The 13,771-nt window shown below is 34.2% G+C and overlaps 1 protein-coding gene and 1 non-coding gene across 2 annotated transcripts; both read right to left on the bottom strand.

The window, feature by feature from the left end:
* Window positions 1-1,976: 1,976 nt before the first annotated feature.
* On the bottom strand, window positions 1,977-2,048 carry Trnat-cgu. Its single transcript has one exon. It is a non-coding gene; the product is annotated as a tRNA-Thr (tRNA).
* A 7,275-nt stretch (window positions 2,049-9,323) lies between these two features.
* Window positions 9,324-10,122, bottom strand: LOC119085078. The gene is made up of 3 exons (XM_037195322.1): window positions 9,969-10,122; window positions 9,526-9,897; window positions 9,324-9,463 (listed from the first exon to the last, which is right to left on the bottom strand). Exons 1-3 carry the CDS (start codon window positions 10,032-10,034, stop codon window positions 9,443-9,445), a joined length of 459 nt encoding a protein of 152 aa, XP_037051217.1. The 5' UTR covers window positions 10,035-10,122; the 3' UTR covers window positions 9,324-9,442.
* Window positions 10,123-13,771: the final 3,649 nt, after the last annotated feature.

Below are 13,771 nucleotides of genomic sequence, written 5' to 3'. Positions count from 1 at the left end.
TGTATTCGTTTAGCGAAATTTTTACACTTCCATGATATAATATAATAAATGTGAGATGTGGAAAATTATTGAATTGATAAAAATAAATCTCAAAATAGGGCTTGTTTACTCATCGTCTTATTGATGAAAAAAAGGTTATCGGTCGTATATGTGTATTTTATTATTGAACTCCCGTATATGTACGTATATATTACGACGTCAAGTGCAGCATTTTATATGTATATATCAATTAAATATTGCTATACAACATGTCATGACGCAAAAAGAAAAATTTATAAAAAAAATATAAACAATTCTGTCGCAACTAGTTCAAAAATCGGGACTAGGCAAATATTCGAAACAGAAAATATAATCATTTCCTCAACGAAATTGGTGTATGACCTCGTAGATGGCCAGCTGAAATCACACTAAATTTACAAACAGAGTTTCTCTTGGAATTTTCTATGAACAATCACATGGAAAACAAACAAAAATTATTTTTTTAAAGCAGCAAAATATTTTTTTTTTTTCATAATCAACTATACCATACGAAGACTGTCCTAAAATTCCATGCGCACAAAACATAAAATATCTTCCCCAATATACTCACTGATAAGAGTAATTGCAAAGTAAGAGTAGCAAATTGAAAGTATGACCTACAATACAAAGTGATGTGATAGACGGGTTCCACCAGAGGTTTCCATTCTCAACGAGATGCACAAAACAGAGAGATGATGATTTTCGTGTACTCAACTGAATTTATCAGCGAAAAACCGGATTGGTAAGCGACATATATATGAATGCGCTAAATAAATGCGCAGTTGAGTGCAAAAAAATTTTTATAAACAAATTCACTTTGTATTATATCTCCTCTCATGATGTCATTCCGTTTATTTTGAAATTCATTCGGTGCGATGTCATTTTAGATGCGTATTTTGTTGGATTGTATGTTTATAAACAAATCGAAAGTTTGAATTAGCCGTCCCATACACGTGACTTTGGTATATTCCAAATGTATGATGATGTATATGTGTGACCTATGTGGACTGATTTTTTTTTCTTTAGCATTATTTTGCATTCATTTTATTTATATAAAATGGATTGAGTTGAAATATTCGATTTTACATTGACGGAGGTTATTATTCTAAAACCGTCCGAAATCAAAAAAAGAGCAACCGTCCAACAGTAAATATCGAAGCTATACAATTCTATACTGATGATTGAGACTTCGAAAACTGCACTGTCCGTAAATTTCTTGCTCTTATGCCTTCAGCATATTAAATTAAAGTAAAAATGAAGAGTCACGAACTTTTCCTCGTATCCCCAAAATTCACACACAAACTGGACTCGTAAATTACTATTGGTGGGTGTATTGCAGATGAATGAATGTAGAAGCTGATTGTTATGATGTACTTTAGGTAACCGCAAGCGTATAACAGTGGTTTTAGAACATTAGAGAAAATTATTGAGGTGGCACGGGTAGAGTAATCTCTTAACACGGGTTCAGTCTAGCGCCATGGGCACTTGTTTAAAATGTTCATATGGAAAAGGCGGCACTGGACACGGGTGTATATTTTCCATCATCTACTCACACTTTTTTTTGGAAGTTAGTTAAATAATTCTCTGAGCTATGAATTCTTCCACTTTTAACAGAGAAGAAAAATCCTGTTAGAAACCCATGACTCTATTCAGGAATGAAATATTAATTAGCTTCAGTCATCCAGTTTCAAATCATGTGACGTTTGTACCATTTAACTTTTTACTTCACAATATAAGAGTCGATTTTGTTGATGTTTTTAACTTAATGATAGGAAAATGAATTTGAGCTTGAACTAATAAATTCCATTTAGATTGCACCAGAAAATTTTATTTGACAACTATATTTTCGACTGCTATTTACATTATCAAGTCTTGTTTTTACTTCAAACGGTCATGTTACATTAATTTTAGCTGATTACGGACGAATCCCCCGCCTGAGTATTAAATAAAAAAAAAACTGCCTCCTGTGAGGATTGAACTCACGACCCCTGGTTTACGAGACCAGTGCTCTACCACTGAGCTAAAGAGGCTGACTGCTGACAGCATACCACCTTCGCCTTCGGCTCGTAACTGGGATGTTCACATCTGGTGCCCAGAACGGCCATTTATCCACTACTTTCACAGCAAACATTTTACCACCAACAAATTGTGAGAAATTAGCATTTTGTTAGGCAAGAACATTGAAAATATAGAAATTCTACGTCTTTAAAAAAAAAAATATTATCGAAATAGTCAACACACAAACAGGCATACGTTGAATGTATATACGCACAAAAAAAATATACGCGTTGTGAGTATGCACGCTTCAAAATTGAATGTGATAAGAAATATGATTGAACAGTTGAGTCTGTAGAATATGTGACTGGTATGCTTAAGGTACCGGGTTCAAATCACCTCGGTTTGAATAATTCTAATTTTATTTTTGGGAATAATGTTTGTAATAAAAGTTAATCGGATGACAGGGAAACATGAGTAAGGCAATACGAGATTTTATTGCACTCATTTCGTTATATGAGAACAGTCAACACAACGACTGCAATGTAAAGTGTGGGCGTGGGCTGTGAATTTTTGAATTGTTGTTTGCATTTAATGGTTTTCATCAAATAGCAGTCAATTATTTAGTGAAACGTTATACGGGAAAACAAACAATAATTTCACGAAATTCTACGAAATCGGAGAAAGTCATTCTCAAAGATTCTCTGGTCTCTTATTCTCTGAAGCGAAAATTTCTTTTGTGAATTTGTGTTTGGGAAAGTGAATTTAAAAAATGACCGACTGATTCAAATTGTTCTATCCACTAAATCCACTATTGCCATCTACCTACCGTTTAATTTATGTTAAAGCGTCTTTCTCTTCGAATGCAAAATAGAGTACTTTTTTGTATGAAATGGTTTTTCACAGTGTTTCAAAAAGTTGTGTGACACTCTGTCATGTTTCAGTTTTTAGAGTACTACCACAGTACTGATCCAAGAAAGAAAATAAAAACTATTCAGAGGCATACAAACAATCCTAAGCGGTAGCTCTCATCACTAAAGCCTACAAATTTGACACTTGTCAATTCAATGTTCATGCTAGGATCAGTGCTATGAAACCATTCATTCTTGAAGTGCGTTGTATTTAGTCATTTTTTCGGATTTTTCGGAAGCCGAAGGATATTAATATTCCTCACAAGTGCTACGTGAATAACCATTGCATCGTGTCGTTTGTACAAAAAAAGAACCACCATAATATCAATCAAATAAACAATTATACTCACATCGTCTAGAATCTAATTAATGAAGCAGTTACTAATAAGTCGTTAACGAATACTAATTGATAACGATACAAAGAGACATCGGTGACTAAACGATTCAACGTTTTTAGACTCGTCGAGGTTAATAATAGGATGTTTTTGAACTTAAAAAAAACTCAGATATCAGTCGAATGAGCGGTTGGAAAATTATTGGTGATTCAGTTTTAAGTTAATTTTCGAATTTTATCAGTACCACCAGACGGAAAGCACTTTTACTGTTACTTTGCTTGATATAATCCTGTTAAAAACACCGCTGCACCTGAACTATCTCACTTCGTTAGATAAAGAAACATATTGTTAAATAGTTATTTGTTACCCAGTGGAGAAATTTCGCTTCATTAGGAATTTCATGTTTTCACTAGAGGTTAACACAAAGTGTTTCACGCGTGCATGTTGTGTTTTGCTGTTTTTCTTCACGGAACGAAAACATCGATTTGCTTATGCTATTTTCGAAAACATTGACAAAGGAACAGTTCGAGTGAGCAAAGTTCAATTTTCTCCACACGGGAGAGAAAGTGCTGTAATTTTCTCACTAGAAATGTCATTCGACCAGTCGTCAGGAAAACGCCATTTTCTTGTCGCCTATTGAGGGGCAAAACGGGCAAAACCCAATGCGCGCATGAAAAGACATTTTACATGATTTTGGATAAAAGATGAAAAGTAGAATTTTCGTTTGAATTTTGCTGACCCGAAGCGAAGCCATAAACACACGAAAACGAGACTTTTCATTTTTATCCCGAGTTATGTAACGATTTTACATGAGGGCTTCGAAAGAAGTGCTTGAAACATAAAAAGTGTGGGTTTCAACACATGTAGCATGTAAAATACTATTGTCTTCGTAGATGTTCTAATATAAAGTGAACGTTCATTAGAAGGGTATGGCCGTATCATTCAAATATGACTACAACTTTTCTGAGAAGAGGTAGCGTCATCATCGAAAATTTAAGGACTACTTGATTTCACCGTGTTTTAAGTATATGGAAATGTTCAATACGGCCGTACTCTTCTAATAATACGTTCACTGCAAAGGTTACCACTTTTAGAAATAATAAGAATTACTCAGGTTAAGTTGAAAACTACTTTAAACGTCTAGAAAGTATATTCTACCATTGAGCAATTGCGACTGTCTTAAAATAAATAACTTGTAGCATCGAATACTTCTAAAGGTGTAAAATGTGAATCACCCTTTCCTTTTCAACTATTTTCATTTGTGTTCTGATTCTGATGGAAAGATATCTTTCGAAAGAAGACGCAAATTCAAACCGGTCGTTGATGAAATCAGTTAGTTCCCACATATCAGGACCTGTTTGTGCCCGAACTAAGAAACTTTTCAGATTATAGAACAATAAGCCTAAACTGTGCATATTAATGATCTTTGTTATTGAATTGATTAAACGTGATTTATGGTGCTCATTCGACCCGTGTCATTTTACAGGACTCAATAATAGTTATTTACGTAACTCGGGGAAAATGATTTTGGTTGGTTTGTTGTGTTGCAACCCTAGCCGAAGGCATAATTACCGTTGTAAGTTATTCCACGAAGAAAATGTTTACACGAATTTCTGAATAAATTTTCAATTAGATCAACGCGCCAGACAAGACTTAGGCAAAATTCGCTCTCTCTAACTTCGTATCTCGTAATAAATGTTGTCTCAAGAAGCCAGGGATTATTTTGCATCAAAATTTTATTTTGTTTCACAATTTTTCACATTTAATCGTTGTTAACGACAATTTTCATGGCAGTTAAAAGTCCAGTTAAGAGAAAATCTGACGAATTTCTTCTGAATCTGCAGCTTCGTTGCAGCATGGACATTTTTTGTTTTGTTCGACTGATTTCCTGATGCAAACCATACAAAATATGTGACCGCATATTGTTGCCGCCGGCGACTGCATGTCTTGCAAACAAATGGAACACAACATGTTCGTCGAATGGGTGGCTCTTATGTCCCAAAGCGGTGTCGGCGGTTCGACTTCTAAATCAATTTCCATGCATATTGTATTACATTTTTTGTAGTGTGGACTTGCGTCACGCCTGCTTACTAACGTGTAGGCATGATCCGATTGTACGTAATCGGTTACCGGATTTACCAGTGAATCCCAAGTTATGAAATTGGTAAATTCCCAATGACTCAGTCCCAAAATGAATTTCTTTTCAATCGTCTTGATGATTGGGTCGACGTTTGCATTAAATGAAAGTAGTTTTATCGAACATTTCATGTTCCATGACCAATTCGGGTTGTCGCGAGCATATTTTGTAGTTCAAATACACACTTAACTGATCATCTTTCTTTGTGACGGTAATATTCCATATCGTACCACTCAATTCCGTATCATTAGACGTAAATGGAAACTGATTCAGACGAACATTTATATAGAATTTTCCGGCGAAAAGGTGGGAATGGTGGCTGTCTAATTTCGAAAGTGGTAAGTTTGTTCTGCATATACTCATTCAAGTCCGTTGTTCGGATCACTTCGATAGCCTCACTGGCCAGACGCAAACTTCCGAAGTCGGTTGTCGGTATGGTCGTCTTGGTTAACTTTTGTGGTCCACGAATGAATGAGTTTTAAATACAAAGAGCTTTTGATTTCCCTAGGGTCGAAAATGGCTTATTACATCACTGTGCATTGAATAGTACATCACGTCCTTGTTTGAAGATTTTTACTTTGCCAAGTGGGAGGTTTGCAGCCCGAGCCGAAGGCAAGCGCTATAATCCCTCGTGGCAAAGTAACAATCTCCAAACAATTACGTAAGGTTTTTTTTTCATATCTAGGACCGAGGACCTAGGACTTCGTCGCACTTTTTCTCCGTCGGATATGAAAATATTATTCGTACCACTTACTAAAAGTCTTTTTTAGAGTATTCGAATCCAGAACTTCTCACACACTAAGAAAGACTTTTAGTCCTAGGTACGAAATTTGCTATTACTTGCAAAGGCCAGGAATTTGATTTCGGGCTAAAGCCCTCGGACACTTTTACTGCAGTGTAGTATGACATTTTCCTTTACGAAGGAGGGAAAGACTTTTTCCTAGGGACGGAAAGTCCATTTTTCCTCCCTAGTAAAGGAAAATATTTTTCGTCCGGTGCGAAGTATACATTGGGGTCTACGATACATTCAGCATGTCGCAGAACCAATTTTCTTCCTGAAATTCGTCAGCTTATTGAAAATAAAAAACGAAATGTGCGAGCAGTCACACCGTCAAGGTTGTTTGTGATGAAATTAATTTTTTGGTATTATTTTTATTCGAATTTGTTTAATTTTGAATGAGGAACGCACACAACTACTGAATCACTTTTGTAGTGTCGTCTAGTTAGATTTTAAAGCGACAATCGTCTAAATTCTAATACAAAATAGAAATTGTCTTTCCTCTTCTCGCAGAGTGTGTATTATTCGGTAAGATTCGTTCGGTGCGAACCATATATTGCTAAACAAATCAACAAATACATACGAATTTACCCTAATTTAGATACGTGTAGATAAGCTAAGCATGTGGAATTTTGTATAGAATCCCTCATCTTCCATGAATGGTCAATCAATCATACAGTATCTTAATCTCAATGGCATAAAATTCTATCCATTTATACCTAATGGCCAAAAATGAAAATGAAATAAAAGTTATGCGAACAAACCTGCTAGCAGAAAAATGGTAAATCAGAAAAATGGAAAAACTAAAAGAGCATCGTTTTGCGGGAAAGTTTTTGGACGATTCCGGGAGAAGGAAAAACTGAAATAAAGATATCGAAATTACAGTTTCCATACACTCAGTCACCTTAAGAATATTGAAAATTTATTAGAAAACTCCATTTCAGTAATTTATTTCTAAATATCTTCTATAGATCTAAGTTTTTAGACAAACTTTTCTTGTATAATAAATTTTCTGCTTGATAAAGTGATTCATTTGCTTTTCAATTTTTGCAAGCTCAAACTTTTATTTGCTTTACCTAGTTACATTCCATGTGTATGGGTTATACGTGTGTATATATGGTAAAATTCCGTACATAGTTATCCAAAACGTTGTGTATACATAATCAACAATTGTGTTGAAGACACATTTATATATGCACCACCATCGATGCTATATATCAATAAGCTGTCATGAATTAAGTATGTTTCAAACTTCTTCCCAAACAGAGGAAAATGTACTGTTTTTCTCCCAAAAAATTTCCTTATCAACAGAAATTTGAATTTTTTTTCTTTTGGAAATGCTGATGCATCGCAAAATTCTAAACTTTCAACATTTTAAAAATTCAAACTCTTTCAGAATTTAGAGTTCCAGCTCGTTTTCGTCATGTACAGGGCGTCAATATTTAAACAATTCTATTTCATTTGGGAGAAATTTCTAATAAATTAAGATTATACAAAGTTGTGAAAATAACCGTGTATAATATACGTACGTACATTTATACGTGTATGTGTAAATGTGCACAAAGCCAGACGTAGAGATGCTGGTAAATATAAAAATTTTTGGCATTTCATTAGTAAATTGAATGCGGAAATGAAATTATTTCGTTGAAAATGTAAGTAAATGTTTCAGCTGTTATCGCTTAGGTAAAGAAATTTTTTTTTCAAACAAAAAGTTTTATTTTTTTGATAAACCGATTATATTATACTAACGACTGATAACATATTGGAATATTAATGTGCGCCGTCGATATATCCGTGACAAGTTGAAGTAATGTCAAAATGTAAAGCGGACAGCGCCACCTACGCTTTTTCAACGTTTATTACCAGGCAAAAAATGAAAAGGCTTAAGTGCGATTCAACCTTTAGATGTTAACTGAGAGAAGATGGAAATGACAAGGTTCAAAGTTAATAAGTCCAGACGCCGAGGTCAATGAACATATGAAAACCGAATTTTCGTTTTCATCCCGAGTTTCGTAATGGATTTTACTTGCAGCACCCTGCGACACATCGTTGACACTTGCGATAATTTTCATTTTCACAGGACTTCGCAAGTAAAATATCTTACGTAACTGTTTGGAGATTGTTATTTTGCCATGAAAGATTATAGACCTTGCCTTCGGCTCGGGCTACTTACAAACCTTACTCTCAATCATGAAAAAATAACTAGGGAAATCAAAAACATGTAAAAGAATTTCTTTGTTTAAGTCTTGTTAAGAAACGAGCAAATTCTTGATGTAGTTTACGAGCTTTTAATTAGAATCCTACGCCCGTATGCCCGTAATATTTTTTCAACCCTAAAGTCAGAATATTCTTCCTAAAATGTTCTGATTGATCGGCATTATATTAGGTACCTCACCACCTTAACGCAGCTATTGAGTCTTCATCTTCATTAGAAATTGAATTTAAAAAAATTGCAGAAAGTGACGCAACTATTTTTCGTGAATAGGCCCTACTCCACTTACACACACGTTAACTGAACAAAGCTCTAAATCTACGCATTAAATAACTATAAATCACGTAGAACATGACGGATTTGACAAGAAGTTCAAAATTAAAGCTACCAGATAGAGAATTGATATTGAAATCTGTAAGTTGACCACGTGAAATTAGTAATTTGAAAGTATTTTGTTCAGGGAATCCATGGAGACAAGGAAATTTTCATAATGACTTCCAAACATGAAAATATTATATTAGGCTTTGTAGTCCTAATATCCCCATTACACCGCTAGTCTGTGAAGGTGGTCAACTTATAGAGGTTTTTCAACTATAATGAAATCAAATCATAATTATTTAGAATTAACACCCAGATATTTTTCACTTTCAAGTTTTCGTCAGAAAGCTAGCACCAATAAGCTTCCAATGCAGCTTCACTAACTAGACATAGCCATAGAATTGAGTCGTACTTCACAGAAATTTATCCAACTGCGGCATGAAATTCGTAGAAAACACACAATTTACTCAATTCTTGTGGGTCATAACTAGTCTTAACACACATTTTGTATAAAATACAGAGATATCCGGCTGTAACAAACATTAGGTAGCCAATGGCTACAAGCCGTCAATCTGCTAAAGGATAATCTAGAGTCCCATTTCTGAAAATTCAGCACTTCAAAACATGTTCAAATATTTACTTGTTCAATAATATAAAAATATAACACAACAAAAGTACGTGAATATACATTCAATCGAAACAATATAAAATACGGCTTGTAGGTGACGCCACTCACGATCAATAGAATATATGAAAATGCTGAAACAAAGATCAAAAACAATTTATAGAAATCACTCAAACTGTTCGATTTCCGATTTTACCTCATTGTCATTTCGCTTTCCACAAATCGCAATTTTGTACGAATATTCCAGTGGATCCGTAATTTTAGCTACACGGTTGAGACACCCCTTACCCATATTCACGTAAATGAGTTGCTCTGCTGGCGTCAAATCATCGAAATATTTCATAAATTTTGGAAGAAGCACTTTATTAGAATCTGGAGCCACAGCCTCACTAAGTTCTGCGAAACAACGAAGGTATACTTTGAGTGCTTGACTATTCGGAATGTGTTGCAGATCTTTAGTCACTTCAAATTGATGTAATTCACTCTTATCCACACCGCTTTTTTCGTAGCATACTTTCGCAATGCGATCGATGTCGTAGTGTTTCCTAACTTTATTCATGGGGGGAAACTGGGGAAATTAATAGAGAAAAAGTTCATTCACTTGAGAAAAAAAGAAGAATATTTTCGTGTTATCGTTACCGTATCAGTTTTGTGCGTAGAGATCGTACGCGTTAGGAAACCGAGTAAAATTAAAACGAAAATCATAGTTTTTCCACTGACACAAAAGCACCTTAGTCAGACAGATTCTAAATTGAAAATGTTTTTCATTAGCAACAGCTTTTATATAAAAAAAAAATCTGAAAAAATATTTTACATATTGCAGTAAATTGTATGTTCATCCGATTTGATAGTGTACGCCTTTCCCCACAGCTTTTTTTTTCTTGCAAGTCATTCAAATAATCGAAAAAAAATTAGAAATTAATTACTGAGAAAAATGTAAAAACTGACAAGCTGACAACATATAGTTTCGTTTGTTTGTACACACATAACGTATAGTTTCGTTGCATTGTCTAATGACTAGATATTCTAGATGATTTCAACTGCTCAGAACTATAATTTTCTTTCACGTATGAGTCACCAAATTGTGGTTAGATAATTTGGTGACTATAATTTTCGGTGAAAATTTCTATGATTTGCTATGATTCTGCAAATTATCTGAAATATCTCACTAACGTTGACGATAAAGTATTCAATTTCAATTAAATAATCTCACCTGTAACGTTCAGTAGTTGATTGCAGACTGGAACTAAATTCAAAAGAGGCTTTTTAACGTTGGAACATTCTGATTAGGGATGCTGTCCCATGAACTTTTTGTTCAATAATTTTTCCTTCTTTTAACACTTTTTTCTTCTCTCGTTACTCTTAAGAGCGCTCACCCCTTGGCAAATTTTTAGCTGACATTTGTGCGCAAAAATATTCGTTTTTTGATGATTTCTCAAAACTAATTTCTTTTTTTTTGAAAAGGTAAAACCATTAAAGCATGCAAAAATGTGTTACTTTTAAAGGAACAATTGGTTTGTGGTTGATAACTTATCCCACTTGGAGAAACATTGCAAAATGTGTAAATTACACATTTTGCAATGTTTTGATATTAGTTAGATATTAGTTTTGAGAAATCATCAAAAAACGAATATTTTTGCGCACAAATGTAGGCTAAAAATTTGCCAAAGGGTAAGCGCTCTTAATCACATTTAATTTTATTTTTTCCCAACATGCATTCTTAAAATAGGCTATTATGAACACCTTTAACGAGCAGACTCCTCAATTTCTTGCGGCCATGTTCTACATTTGTGTGGTGGTTTTATATTATATAAACGACACATTTAAGGTTTGACAGACATTAAAGGTACGAAAAGTTCTGTCGAGCAACGATATTTTAATTGTTTGAACGATAATATCGTTCCTGATTATATTGATCGTGTAGAAATGTCGTCTCTCCAACCGTTTGTTGAAAACGAAAATATTGTAAAAATTGTCACTGATCATGGCTAATTAATTCCGCAAAATCGATTAGTAACAGGACCTTCGCTGAAATTTGAAACCGCTCTCCGTACGACTGATATGGGTATGCACGTATTTCATTTTGTTATTTATCTTCACTTTATATATAATGCGCTACATATAAGAATTGAATTATGGTTACATACAGGATGAACACATTTTTACTTTCCCTAACATTTCAGTGCATTAATGAACCACATTCAATTCAAATGAATTATTTCACTTGATAATACTACTAGAGATATACTATGCAACACAGCAGTGAAATCCATGGTCCATCGTGAGTTTTTTTTTTCTTCTCTTTCGACAGATTTTGTTTTTCCTTTTAATTTGTAGAAAGTCTTTCACGACTATAAAAATGTTCAAAAGAATTTAGGTGAGAAAACAACATGTGTCTACTGACCATATCCCGATCCTATTACATGTCCATAACTCAGTCTGGAACCATAAATTTCATTTAATTGGTCGATCTGTCTACGAATCTCAACAATTAAATGAGTTTAACGAAATAACGTTAGGGATTTTCATTATAATGCGGAATAATCGTTGGAACGTTTGCGAATTAAATGTTGTAATTGTTTAGCAGAGATATTTTCAAGGCTGTTAATATTGAAGTCGTTTTTGTCAGAAAAATTGAAAATTAATTTTGTCTACAATTGACTAGGTAGATTTTTCTTATTTTTATGTTACCATTTAACTCTGTACTCTCTACGCAATGTACAATATTATAATAAAACTGCAGTTGCTATACTATGCTGCCTATATAAACAAAGGGATAGAGTACCTCCGTTAAAATAAGCCTGATATTTAAAAAAAAAAAAAAACATTTTGTGTCGGTTTCCTCAGGGGTCATTCATAAATTATGCAACGATTGTTTTCTAAACCCTTCATAAACGACTAGTGATCTGCTCTCATTTAGCAACAAAAAAAGGAGCGATGACCCCTGGTTGATGTTGGTCTTATGCAAAAATGAATAGAGTAAAATATTTCTTTAAACCACCCTTTAAAGTTTAAACACAAGAAAAAGAGAAGAAGTAATGAAGAATGAAAGACTTAAACGCGTTTCTAAAAGGTTAACTTTATTACAACACAAACACACTATTGGTCGTTCTTTGACTTTGATTTTATATAGTCAAAATGAAAACTGTATCCATTCTCGTGCCATTGTCAATATTTCATATACAAATACACAGTTCGAGAGTTCTGTTTGTTTTGTAGATATATCGCTTTCCTCATGCATGAAATATGCATTTACATTGCTTAAGAGCTTCCGAGCGTACGCTGAAATTGTAGCCTACATTTCTGCGTTTCGAAATTTTTGATCGCTGATATCTTTTAACGGGAGCCCTTTTTGAAAAATGTACGACCACATTTTCGAGTAAAGTGTACCTTTGATGCAAATTTGGGGCATCGGTACAGTTTTCTCAAAGCACATGAAACTTTCACAGACAATTTTATTTTTTATTCAAAGCTGACATATTTTTACTCGAAAATGTGGTCGTACATTTTTCAAAAAGGGCTCCCGTTAAAAGATATCAGCGATCAAAAATTTCGAAACGCAGAAATGTAGGCTACAATTTCAGCGTACGCTCGGAACCTCTTAATCACATAAAGCACAATACGTACGAGCTTCCAAATTTTTATTTTAACGAGTAGGAATAGCTTCTAATAACTAATGTACTATCAATTTACCATCCCGTTGACTTCTCTGATATACCCTCTTATTCTGTAAAACAGAATTTCAATAAATGACAATTCTAATCAGTCCCTGTTCTAACTATTGTGTAGCTCTGTTTGCTAAACGGTTGGAAAAAACGACGTAGTTATGTGCATATTACAGGATTCCTCGTTGCAATCAATGTGCTGAGGTTGAAACATCTGAACATATCTTATTCCAAGTGCCCTGCTTCAATAACATTTAGACCAGAGCTTATCATCTGACGCATAAATTCTTAAGTAAGTAATGAACATATGAAAAATATCCACCCAAGGCAGTGCCTATTATTGGTAATGAATTACTGACAAAATTAGTAACAACAATTTTCAATAATTCAGACCCATCGGCGGTAGGAGATACAGGAGTCTCTGGCTCCACCCACATGTTCTAATCTAATCTGTTTATATAATGATGATACGACAGAATTACCAATATATAATCCAGAATTACCAACGAATGGGGGATTGTTGTCGTTGACAGTGGACAAGGAAATAATCGCATTACGGGCTGCGCCAGTTAGGCTAAGTTCATAATGTCATGCATAATCACTGATACCTTGAAATACTAATCACACATTCTGAGATACGCTGAATGGCCTCAAATAGTTACTATTTTCTTATCGAATACGAAACCCAATAAATTTCAAATATTCGCGCTGAAACATTTCCACAAAATCAAGCCAATGAACTGTAACCCATTCATCTGGTAATACCACAATTCGTTT

The sequence above is a fragment of the Bradysia coprophila genome, chromosome X (genome assembly GCF_014529535.1).
Source record: "Bradysia coprophila strain Holo2 chromosome X, BU_Bcop_v1, whole genome shotgun sequence".
Lineage (NCBI taxonomy): Eukaryota > Metazoa > Arthropoda > Insecta > Diptera > Sciaridae > Bradysia > Bradysia coprophila.
The sequence above is the reverse complement of the archived record's forward strand: the minus strand, read 5'-3'. Positions and strand labels throughout refer to the sequence as shown.